The sequence below is a fragment of the Hibiscus syriacus genome, unplaced genomic scaffold (genome assembly GCF_006381635.1).
Source record: "Hibiscus syriacus cultivar Baekdansim isolate YM2019G1 unplaced genomic scaffold, ASM638163v2 tig00111392_pilon, whole genome shotgun sequence".
Lineage (NCBI taxonomy): Eukaryota > Viridiplantae > Streptophyta > Magnoliopsida > Malvales > Malvaceae > Hibiscus > Hibiscus syriacus.
Window position 1 is genome coordinate 2,262,625 of NW_024063078.1, and position 12,764 is coordinate 2,275,388.

Sequence of the window (12,764 nt, forward strand, 5' to 3'; positions counted from 1 at the left end):
AAATTTCCATGGCTGAACTAAGTCCTATTTCTTTAGCTTATGTTTTCTCACTTGGAAAATTTAGAATTAATGGACTGAAGAAATTCCAAAATTCAAACCAAAGAAACCTCAAATTTCCAATCAAATTAGTAATTAATTAATAACATGTGTCTTCATAAAAAAACTATAGTGTTGTATGTCAGTAGTAAAGTAATATCAAAGACCATGCATCTAAGTTGACTCACCAATCCACAAAAACAACCAATAATTTAATAATTTGATCCTTCCTTACCTTAAAGTTTGTGTCATAGTCTCTCTTTTAATTTCCCCGTCTAAAAGTCAAATCCCTTGACCTTTAACTATGGTGCAACGTCACCGCAGTAAAACACAAGCACGTATAGGTCATCAAAATGAAATCCTTAAAACTTATTAATATGTTATTTGGACCGTTTTGTGACTTCGTCGGTAAAATAATTAAGTCGATTTTTTGTTAGGAAAATGTGAGTGTTTAAGAATTAATTTAGGATTTAGGTCATTTGTTATTATATATGTGAAACTCATAATTAGAGAATGACGAGTTTCATAAAATATAATAAAAAATTTAAACTCGTCACGATGACATGACGAGTTTCATATAATTTTATTCTATTGATTGATTAATTTAATTTGTGTTTTGGATAGATCCATTATGAGAAGGACTCCCTCAATCCAATTTGCTCAATTTACAAATGTTAAAATTCAATATGATGACATGAAAGAAGATAATATTGTATCATTCATAACATTGAATTTTTCTTCCTAAGTTGATTTAAAATTAATATATATATATATATATATATATATATATATATAATAAATAAAAGTTCTCAAATTATACTTCGAAAAATATTTTAGTGTCTAAAGTTTTTTTTGTTAAAAATATGTGCCTAACGTTTTCTTCGTTACTATTTTAGGTGTTCGGACGTTAACCGTAGTTAAAAACCTCTGTTAAGTGACACGTGTCATTTCTGGTAATTTTGAAAACTATTATTTAAAATTAAAAAAAAATATTTAAAAAACCTTATTTTTTTCAAATCTTAAAAAAACCAAAACTTTAATTTTAATCTCTTTGCCACTGCCGACTGCCATGAACGTCACCGCCGACTGCCATGAACGTCGTTAATCGGTCAAACACTCAACGAAGTGAGACCGGCCTACCACCTACGACCAAAACCCCCATGCTTTCGCAACCGATCGAACACCAAAAAAATGATGTAAATGAAAGATTTCATTTTAGGGTTTTGAAGGATTTATGTTTAGGAATTTATAGATTTAGAGAGATTTGGTGATCGACCAATAGCGAAAGTATGGGGATTTTCGTTGTGGGTGGTTGGCTGATCACACGTCGTTGGGTGTTCGGTCGATTAACAGCGTTAGTGGTGGCCGACGACGGTAAATGGATTAGAATTAAGGTTTTAAAAGTTTTGAGTTTTTTTTAGATTTGAAAAAAAATGTTTTTTTAAAATATATATTTTTAATTTTTAATTAAAATTCTCAAAAATTACCAGAACGTGTCACGTGACACTTAACGGATATTTTTAACGGCGATTAACGTCCGGACACCTAAAATGGTAACAGAAATAACATTAGACACATATTTTTAGCTAAAAATTCTTTAGGCACTAAAATTTTTTCGAGGCATAATTTAAGCATTTATTTTTGTTATTAAAATGATTTAGTTCTATTTTAACATCTATGTTAATAACCGTCGTTCATATCTTCGTACCATTATCGAGTTAACTGTCTAATGTTATAATTAGAATTAGAATTAAAATTAAAATTAAATATTAATTGAAGTAGTTTAAAATTCAATGATGTAAATAATGTAATATCTAAAATTCAATGACATTAGATATAAATGGTACACAAACTCAAAACGCTTGACCTTTCAAAATGGTGCAACGTCACCACAGTAAAAGACCAAGAAACGGTCAAAGAGAGCATAGAAAAGACCCCAAGTTATTCATCAAGAGATTAATTTTTTATTAAAGAGGTTTAATATTAATTTAAATTAAAATAATATTTTTATAAATATATTATAAATTTAATTAATATATATACCATTATTTTTTTGTAATAACATATACCATTAATTTAATAATGGAGAAAGAACCTTATCATAAATCCTTATCAATACATTTCGAAAGAACTTTAAAAAAACAACTGATAGTATTTGTTTTGTTTCTAGTTTAAATATGGAAAAATTTTACAACGTTCGTCGAGCGTGAATGAACAAGTATTGAAATCTTACTCCAAATTGTAAAGTTCTCCCTTTATCACCAAAAGAGGGGAAAGCTCCTCTCCCATGTTCAAGCTCCGTCAAATTTCCATAAGAGCTTCTCCAAACACCATAAGAAAAGAAAAACCCTATCATCCGTGATTTTTTTAGTGTTAGTTATACAGTTGAGTATTGAAAAGATGCTGAAAGAGATTTTTTTAAGTATATTAGGTTTTGAGATATATTTTGAGTTTTAAAATACATGAAATTCCATTTTTTATACCTTTTGTTATATTATATTTTACATTTATAATATATTATATTTCTCTCATTTATGGAGATAAGTAAGATCGAATCACATTAAATCTCATCTCTTACGTGAATCTTATTTATATTGATATTATTTTGATTACCTTTCCCATTGTAATTTCTTTACATCACATTATAATTATCTTTATTTACCTGATTTTAGTTTGTTTCTTAGGTGCAACTACATTCGTTCATAGAATTTTAGTTAATTTTACATTTTATGTTTGTATTTTTCATAATAAATTAATTTTACATATTTTAATTAATTTGAACTCCAATAAGTATATTGTGATTTTTATGAAGGTTAAATCAAGTTTAATTGAAGATCTATGGATGCAATAAGGCAAAATGATCAAATTAAGCCAGTAAAGTTCATAACGGCCTCACAACACCATAGTTTAATACTTAGATAAATTAAAAGTTTATATTAAAGGATCTTTTGTGTTATTAGGTTTCACACTCCATGTAGTAAACAAACTAGACTTGAAAACACAAATGACACTTAATGATCTTCAGAATTTCCCCCATCTATATATATAGCTGTAGGATCCTTTGCCTTTTGGCCAACTCTATTGGGAATATATATATATATATATATATATATATATATATATATATATATATATAGTTTTACAATAGTTGGAGGAGGGAAAATAAAAAATTGAGAATATTTTTTTATTTAAAATTTTCTCATTTCCTACTATTAATCTCAACCTTTGATTTCTTAAATCTAATGATCTTAAAAAGATATAAAACTAAAAAAAAATATTATGTAATTGAATTATAACCTATATATATTCGCAATAGAGTTGGCCAAAGGGCAAAGGATCCTACAGCTTTGTTTTACCACCACATCCACATTCAAGGTTGACGTGAAAACCAGATTACGGGTTGCTGGAATATCCGTACGGGTTTCTGTAATACCCGGACGGGTTGTTGTAATATCCGTACGGGTTTCTGTAATACCCGTAGGGATTGTTGGGATAGCCGTAGGGATTGACAAGAGTACGGCTTTGATATGGTGTCAATTGACCTGCGGAATTAAAAGCCATCATGTTATGTATCACTAAAACAATTCACACGCATATATTGCTTATGATATTAAAGAAGGAAAAAGATATGAAACTACTTACCTTCCAAGAACCGTCGAGCGATGGCGGAAGTGGGGATGAAGAGAGTGGATGCCAGGAGAATGGATAGTATCGCTTTCACAATTAATGCTTTCATATTTTTCGATATTTCTATTATTCTGTTCCTAGTTTGGGTTAAGAATCTCCCCTCTCTCTCTCTCCACTGCTATTTATAGACTAATATTTTATTTGGGTTGCCATTATTTGGGTTAAGAATCTCCACTCCTCAAAATTTTAAAGTACTATATATCGAGTTAATTGCATCACATGTTCCTAAATTATGACCATCATTATAAATTAGTCCTTAAAATTTTAAATATTCTAATTTCATCCCTAAATTATAATTGTCATTCTAAATTAGTTCTCAAACTTTTGAACATTTCAATTTCATCCCCAAACAATGACATACAATCTAAATTGGTTCCCAAATTTTTTGAACATACCAATTGCATCACAAACTATATGTATATATCTATTACATCCCTTGTTAATAAAATCATTAGGCCAAGTTATATTAATATATGTTTCAAAAAAAAATTTAGGTTAAACTATGGTTGAAACTAATTACATATTTGGATGAATTTGGGGATGGAATTGGAATATTCAAAAGTTTGGAGACCAATTTAAAAAGAGGGTCATAGTTTAGGGATGAAATTAGAATGTTCAAAAGTTTAAGGGCTAATTTAGAATGGAAGTCATAATTTGATGATGAAATTATAATATTCAAAAGTTTAAGGACCAATTTAAAATGAGGGTTATAGTTTGGGGACATAAAATACAATTAACTCATATATTTTAGATATTTTCTTTATATATTTTTATTAAAAATATATTCTCATCCCCTACAATTTTATAAATTTATCTTCTTTACAATTTTATAAGTTGGAATAAATTTAATTGCTTTTCTTCTCACTGAAAAAAAAAAAGGAGAGAGAGATTTTGCTACCAATACTTTTCATTGTCCGGTGAAACTAGTTTAAACAATATCATCGGAAAAGAAAGAACACAAAATTGTAACGTGTCTTTTCTGGAAAGATTATGAAATTTGGCTAGCAAACAATGAGTGAATTTGACCTATTATTTCAAACACAAACCAACTATAGTTGTTGTTTCTTTGAATTCATTGCTTTTCATTTCACTAGTAAAATTAAGGGTTTAACTACGCATTTAGTACATAAACTATTAGTTTTAGTCCGTTTTAGTACTTAAATTTTCATTTTCTTTAAAATCATACCTAACATTTAGTTTTTGTTTTATTTTAATAACCCGCCGTTAAAAACTTAACAGACGACCTCATCGGCCGCCGCATCTACAGTCATCAGCCGTCGCATCCATTGGCCGATGAAGCCTAAACTTTCTAGCATGCACCTTTTGGACTCCCTAAACTCGATTTCGGCCTTCGTTTCATCTGGAAACGCCTCAATCTCCGCCAAATCGATGATGGACTCTTCGATTTCTTCATCCATTGATCTTCATAGTCCACCATCTGATGAGCTTGAAACTTGACTATGTTGGTCGACTCGTCATTCTCTCGTGGTCCACCGTTCGAATAGGTCGTCTGTCCATTGGAGTTATTTCACGTCAGCTCGTGCGTTAAGTTTTTAACGATGAGGCACTAAAATGAAACAAAAAATTAAACATTAAGTGTGATTTTGAAAAAAATGAAAGTTTTGTTACTAAAACGGACCAAAACTAATAGTTTATGTACTAAACGCATAGTTTACCCTAAAATTAAAGATGGTTAACATTAACTGATACAATTCTATTGACCACTTCAAATCATGTATGGAAATAAATTTATCGAAAGGGAAATGATATAAACTTGTAAGGTCTCTTTCTCAAAAATTATAAAACTTGGCTAGCAAACAAGTGTATTAAAATTCTGAACATGTTTTTCTACACACAAAAACAAACTATAGCAGTTGTTTCTTTCATTTCATTTCATTGTTTTTCTTCTCACTCACAAAAATTAGAGAGATTTTGCTACCATTACAATTTCATCGAAAAAGAAAGAAGATAAAATTGTAATCTATCCTTTTGGAAAGACTGGGAAATTTGGCTAGCAAACAATGAGTGTATGTGACCTATCATTTCACACAAACAAATTATAGTTGTTGTCTCTTTGAATTCATTCCTTTTCATTTCACTAGCAAAATTAAAGATGATTGTCGTTAATTGATACAATTCTATTGGACACTTCAAATTATGTATTGAAACAAATTTATCGAAAGGGAAATGATATCAACTTGCAGGGTTTCTTTCTGAAAAGATTACGAAACTTGGCTAGCAAACAATGAGTGTGTTAATTTTTTTTTTATTAATCTGAGATGAATATAATATAGTCCTGACAAAAATGATAAAAAGTTGATAATTTAATTTTTACAGACTACTTGTCATATGATGTACCACATGAAGCATTATGTTAACATAGACAATATGTCATGTTACTTTCAAGTTAAAACGACAAAGTTGAAAGACTTTAGATTGCAAATCAAGTTATGTTGTCCTGATCAATGGGATTGATTTAAGTAGTAAATAGCTTTATATCATTTAAATAGGTTTCGAGTTTGAGGTCTTATGTTAACCGAAAATTTTCGGTGAAAGACTCATCCACTAAAACCAGATGCATAACATGAGTCGATCCAAATTAATCGGGTATAACCCGAAAAACCAAGAGGATGACCCAAAAAAATCCAACTGCCCTGCCTGGTCCCAAACCTTCGAAAGGGGTAAGAAAAAAAAATTCATCATGGGATAGATTAAAAAATGGGCAAAAAACGTCATAGATTTCTTACGTATAAAACCAAATTTAATTCATCTTAGATACTTTTAAAGAGAAGGCTAAATTACGTAACTAAATCTCCTTCTAATGTTATGATTTAAACCAAATTTAATAGTATATTTAATCTATTGTTCAATTAATTTGAATAGTATATTACAAAAATCTATTATAAAGATGATTTTATCAATTCAATTTACTTCATTTAAAATGTCAGATTTGAATCGTTAACTCTATTTAATAAATCTAGTGTTTCATTCCACTAAATCGATGAATGATTTGAAGGAATTGTTTTTAACGTATGAAAATGATGAATAAGTAGTGCGACCGTTCTATTAACAAGGACATCCAGGGAAATGCATGTGTCCATTCCAGTGTACACCCAAAATCAAATGGCGAACATTTTCCTCAACTTAGCTCTTTTTGTCATCATCCATTTTTCTATTAAAGATGATTGACGTTAATTGATACAAATCTATTGACCACTTCAAATTATTTATAGAAACAAATTTATCGAAAGGGAAATGATATCAACTTGCAGGGTTTCTTTCTGAAAAGATTACGAAACTTAGCTAGCGAACAATGAATGTATATGACCTATCATTTCACACAAACAAATTATAGTTGTTGTCTCTTTGAATTCATTCCTTTTCATTTCACTTGCGAAATTAAAGATGATTGACATTAATTGATGCAAATCTATTGTCCACTTCAAATTATGTATAGAAACAAATTTATCGAAAGCAGGGATGGACCGACTAAGAAATTCTAAAATCTCTTTTATTTTAGATTCTCTTTGTATTTTTTTATTGATTATCTAATTTACACATTCTAAATTTTAATATAACTTCTTAAATTCGCATCCTCTCACATACATTTTTGTGTCCGTCCATGATCGAAAGGGAAATGATGTAAACTTGTAGGGTATCTTTCTAAAAAGATACGAAACTTGGCTAGCAAACAATGAGTGTGTTAAATTTTTTATTAATCTGTACGATACATGTTCAATAGACTTTCGATCATTTGATAATGAATGGTCATACATCCTTTTATTATGTCGTGCTTGAACTCAATATCTTACGAGATAACAAATTAACAATAATCACTTAGTTACTAAGATCACTTGATTTTACACGTATAGTAAATGTTTGAATAATTTTCACGCCAAGAAACGAACGATAATTGTTTTCTTCTTCAATTCATTGATTTTCCTATCACTTGCAAAAATGACAAAAGGTTGATAATTAGATTCTTACAGACGACTTGTCATATGATATGCCACACGAAGCATTATATGTCATGTTACATTTAAATTAAAACGACAAAGTTGAAAGGCTTTAGATTGCACATCAAAGTTCAGTTGTCTTTATCAATTTGTTGGTTTAAGTGATAAAGAGTTTGATATTATTTAAATAGGTTTAGAGTTTGAGATCTTATGTTTATAGAAAATTTCCGTTGAGAAACTCACCCACTAAAACTAAATATACGATATAAGTCAGTCTAAATTAATCAAAACAAAACTCTGAAAAATCAAGAAGATAATAATAAATAAATAAATAAAACCGGATCCCAAACCCACGAAACGGGTAAGAAAAAAATCATCATGGGATTGAATCTACATAGATTAAAAAATGGGCAAAAAAGTCATGAATGAAATCTGAAAACGATGTTGTACAATTGCTCATAGATTTGTTTAATTTTTATTTATTTTTAATAGTTTGAGTTATAAAATAATATTATTTTATAATTTATTATAAAATAATATTATTTTATAATTTATCTTAGCTATTGATAATGTACATATACCATGCAGACAGATACAAATGTTCGAACCTAATACTTTTAAAAAATAATATTCCTCTTAAACACTAAGATTGTTTGATGAATTTGTTTGTTCCAATAATTAAGTTTAGTGCTTTTAGTTAAACCTAATTACATATTTGATTTTTTACATATAAAATCAAATTTAATTCATCTTAGATACTTTTAAAGAGACGGTTAAATTACGCAATTAATCTCCTTCTAATGTTACAATTTAAACCAATATTTATATTATATTTAATCTATTGATCAATTAATTTTAATAGTAATTACAAAATCTATTATAAAAATGATTTTATCAAATTAATTGGCTTCATTTACAAAGTCAGATTTAAATCGTTAACTCTATTTAATAAATCTAGTGTTTCATCTCACTAAATTGATGAATGATTTGGAGTAATTATTTTTAACGTAAAAAATAGATGAATAAGTAGCGTGATCATTCAATTAACAGGGGACTTCCAAGGAAATGCATGTGTCTATTCCAGTGTACACCCAAAATCAAATGGCGAACATTTTCCTCAACTTAGCTCTTCTTGTCATCATCCATTTTGCTATGCTTGCTTTCTCTACCTCCATACTTACAGACCAGTCGGCCCTTCTTGCATTGAAAGATCATGTTATCCACGATCCTGGAAATGTGTTGGCAACTAATTGGTCATCTTCTACCCCTGTTTGCAATTGGTTTGGTGTCACCTGCGGGTCCAAACACCGCAGAGTCACGATTCTAAACCTTTCTGGATTAGAACTCGTGGGCACCCTCCCACCCCACTTGGGAAATTTATCATTCCTTTCTCTTCTTTCCATCAGTGGTAACAGTTTTCATGACGGATTACCTGTCCAATTATCGAAACTGAAACGACTGAAATGTATAGACTTTGGTAACAACAGATTCAGTGGAGAAATCCCTTTCTCTTTAGGCTATTTGCCAAAGCTAAAGATCTTGAGCTTGTATGGAAACCAGCTTTCAGGTTCAATACCCTCCTCCATCTTCAATATATCTTCGTTGCAAATTATTGATCTAAACAGTAATATGCTCACCGGTTCCATACCCTCTGTTCTAATCGATTTGCTTTCGCTCGAAGTCATCAATTTCAACGTCAATAATCTCACTGGTCATTTCCCAAAGGATATGTTTGATCGTCTTCCAAATTTGAAAGTACTGTTCTTGAGCGTTAACATGCTTTCAGGAAGAATTCCTGCCAGTTTGTTCAAGTGCAAAAAATTACAAACTTTATTCTTATCACTTAACCGATTGGAGGGGAGTCTACCGGTAGAGATTGGGAATTTGAGCATGCTTCAATTCTTCTCTATTGGTCAGAACCACTTTCAAGGTAATATCTACTGCCCATTTTTTAAAGTATCTTTGAGAACGTAAAAACGATGAGCTGATTTCCGAAAAAAAAACATGTTAATAAATAATAACACCAGTTTGAATGAATTTTGATTAAATTTGTTGAGAGAAATAGATAATTTATTTGAAAAATAGATAATTTGATGTGAATTTTATCATTGCAGGTGAAATTCCAGAACAGATTGGGAATCTAACTCGTCTTAGGCAGTTTGATTGTTCCCATAACAACTTCACAGGTGAATGAATAAAAGAAAACTAATTTACTTTCAAGTTCCTTAATTTGCAACTTTTTTTTTCTTCATACAAAAATATGACTTATCATCTTAATTTATTGCAGGTATGATACCACAACAGATTGGCAACCTAAAGATTCTTGAATTCTTGAATTTGGAAGATAACAAACTTGTTGGTCCAATTCCTCCTGCAATATTCAATACATCAACTCTGCATGTCATTTCTCTGCTACTAAATCAGTTCTCTGGCAGTCTTCCATCAAACATGGGAAATTGGCTTCCAAACTTGGAGGAATTATATATGGGGAACAATCAACTTGCTGGTCCATTCCCAATGTCTATTTCCAATGCCTCAAAGCTTATTATTCTTGATATGTCACACAATTACATTTCAGGGTCTATTCCTGACACTCTTGGCAATCTAAAAAATTTGAAGAAAATCAACCTGGAAGTTAATAATCTAACTTCCTCAGGGATGAGCTTTCTCTCTTCTTTGATAAACTGTAGAGGCTTGGAAGTCATGGATTTTGGTAGCAACCAATTGATCAGTGGTAAACTCCCAGGTTCGGTAGGAAATTTCTCAGATTCTCTTCAGGTATTCTTTGGTGCTAGGTGCAACATCAGGGGTAGCATCCCGAGTGAATTTGGCAACTTAAGTCACTTGATGGCCATAAAGCTAGATGGCAATAAATTGACAGGAATGATTCCTACTACACTAGGAGGATTAAAAGAGCTGCAGAGTCTTTCTCTTTCAGACAATAAGTTAGAAGGATGGATCCCGTCCGAGTTATGTCAGCTAAACAAGTTGGGTTTCTTGGTCTTGACCAACAACAAAATGTCTGGACCGATACCTTCTTGCTTGGGTGATGTTGTTTCTTTGAGGCAACTACTCCTTGGCTCCAATATGTTTTCTTCTTCAATACCTTCAACCTTGACAGGGCTTAATGATCTCCTGATCCTGAACTTGTCTTCAAATTCTCTCACTGGTCCTCTTCCAATTGATATTGGAAACTGGAAAGTTGTGACTAGTATGGATTTGTCGAACAATCAGTTCTCGAGTGATATCCCTACTGGAGTTGCAGATCTCAATGACCTCACTTATTTTTCTTTATCCGATAATAGAATCACAGGCTCTATTCCTGATTCATTTGGTGACTTGCTGAACTTGGAAACCTTGGATTTGTCGAGAAACAGTCTATCCGGAGAGATTCCCAAGTCCTTAGAGAAACTTCGTTATCTCAAATATTTCAATGTCTCTTTCAATAGACTTCAAGGAGAAATTCCCAATGGTGGATCATTCGGAAACTACTCAATTGAATCATTCGAGGGGAATGCAGCATTGTGCGGTGCAGCTCAACTTCGTGTCCCAAGCTGCAAAACTAAGCCTCATAGAAATTCCAAGGCAAGAACTAAGCTCATAACGTATGTAGCACTACCTGTTGCCTCTACAATTTTGGCGGTGGCTCTTATTATCGTTATCTTGCAAAGTAGGAAGAAGAAAGAAACATTAGAAACCCAAGAGCAAGAAGAGTTGTTACCTTTAAGAATGTGGAGACAATTTTCATACCAAGAGCTCCATCAAGCTACTGATGGATTCTGTGATAGCAGATTGCTTGGTAGCGGAAGTTATGGTTCAGTATATCAAGGGACTCTCCCAGATGGAATGACATTTGCAGTAAAAGTCTTCAAGTTAGAGCTAAAAGGAGCCCTTAAGAGCTTTGACATCGAATGTGAAGTTCTCCGCAACATCCGTCACCGAAATTTAACCAAAATCATAAGTACGTGCTCTAATAATCTTGATTTCAGAGCCTTGGTACTTGAGTTTATGCCCAATGGGAGTCTTGATGAATGGTTGTATTCCAGCAATCATTTTCTGGATATCCTACAAAGGTTGATCATACTGATAGATGTTGCATCTGCTTTAGAGTATCTCCATCATGGTCATACAACACCAGTGGTTCATTGCGATTTAAAGCCCAGCAATGTTCTATTAGATGAAGATATGGTTGCGCATTTAACTGATTTTGGAATCGCGAGACTCTTATGTGAAGAGGATTCGATGATCCAAACCATGACCCTTGCAACCATAGGATATATGGCTCCAGGTGAAGCTTCTTCTTCTTCTTTAGATAGTTTATAACATATCTTTTTCATTATAAAACAACATTATTGAATACTGATAAACCCTTATATATAAATTCATATGTAGAGTATGGATCAGAAGGAATTGTTTCAATAAAAGGTGATGTGTATAGTTTCGGTATTCTTATGATGGAAACTATCTTGAGAAAGAAGCCTACAGATGAAATGTTTGTAGGAGAAATGAGCTTGAAGAATTTAGCGGAAGAGTCGTTAGCATCTATGCTAAACCAAGTTGGAGACGCCAATTTTCTAAGCACCACTGAAAAGAAACATTTGGTAGCCAACAATTGTGCATTATCAATTTTGCAAGTTGCATTGGAATGTTCAGGGGAGATACCAGATGAAAGGCTTGATATGAAACAAGTTGTTACAAAGCTAGAAAAGATCAAAGTCAACTTGTTGACGGATATTGAATGAATTTGATGATCAGGCATACAAGTACTATATGTTCTCTTTGATGGGTATTTAGGATAATAAAAGAACTCTGATCTTTGTATAAATTATTTTAATCCAAGAAATCATAGTAACGAACAAGCTGTTGAAAATTCAATATTAGCCTAAATAAGTTCACACCTAAATTAATTTGATGTCATTGCTTACATCAATTTAGTTTTGATGTCATTGCTTACATCAATTTAGTTAGGTGAAAATTAAGTATTTTTCTCATGTTTTAATTTCAATGGTTTAGATTATTTAGTGCTTATTTTAATGAGAGGTTTAGATTGTTTCTTGTAACCTATAAATACCCTACTTGTATTTG

The 12,764-nt window shown here is 31.4% G+C and overlaps 1 protein-coding gene across 2 annotated transcripts in view; it reads left to right on the top strand.

Moving 5' to 3' along the window:
• The window catches only part of LOC120160389 (putative receptor-like protein kinase At3g47110), a 23,244-nt gene extending 10,784 nt beyond the window's left edge, over positions 1-12,460 (top strand). Inside the window, exons 2-5 of one of the 2 annotated variants that reach the window (XM_039170807.1) lie at positions 9,216-9,609; positions 9,794-9,865; positions 9,967-11,967; positions 12,072-12,460. In XM_039170807.1, the coding sequence (XP_039026738.1) occupies positions 9,309-9,609; positions 9,794-9,865; positions 9,967-11,967; positions 12,072-12,421 (2,724 nt within the window). In that variant the 5' untranslated portion in view covers positions 9,216-9,308 and the 3' untranslated portion in view covers positions 12,422-12,460. Of the gene's footprint in view, positions 1-8,718; positions 9,610-9,793; positions 9,866-9,966; positions 11,968-12,071 lie in introns of those variants that run through there. The other variant, XM_039170806.1, reaches the window with a different exon arrangement.
• The last annotated feature ends 304 nt before the right edge of the window (positions 12,461-12,764 follow it).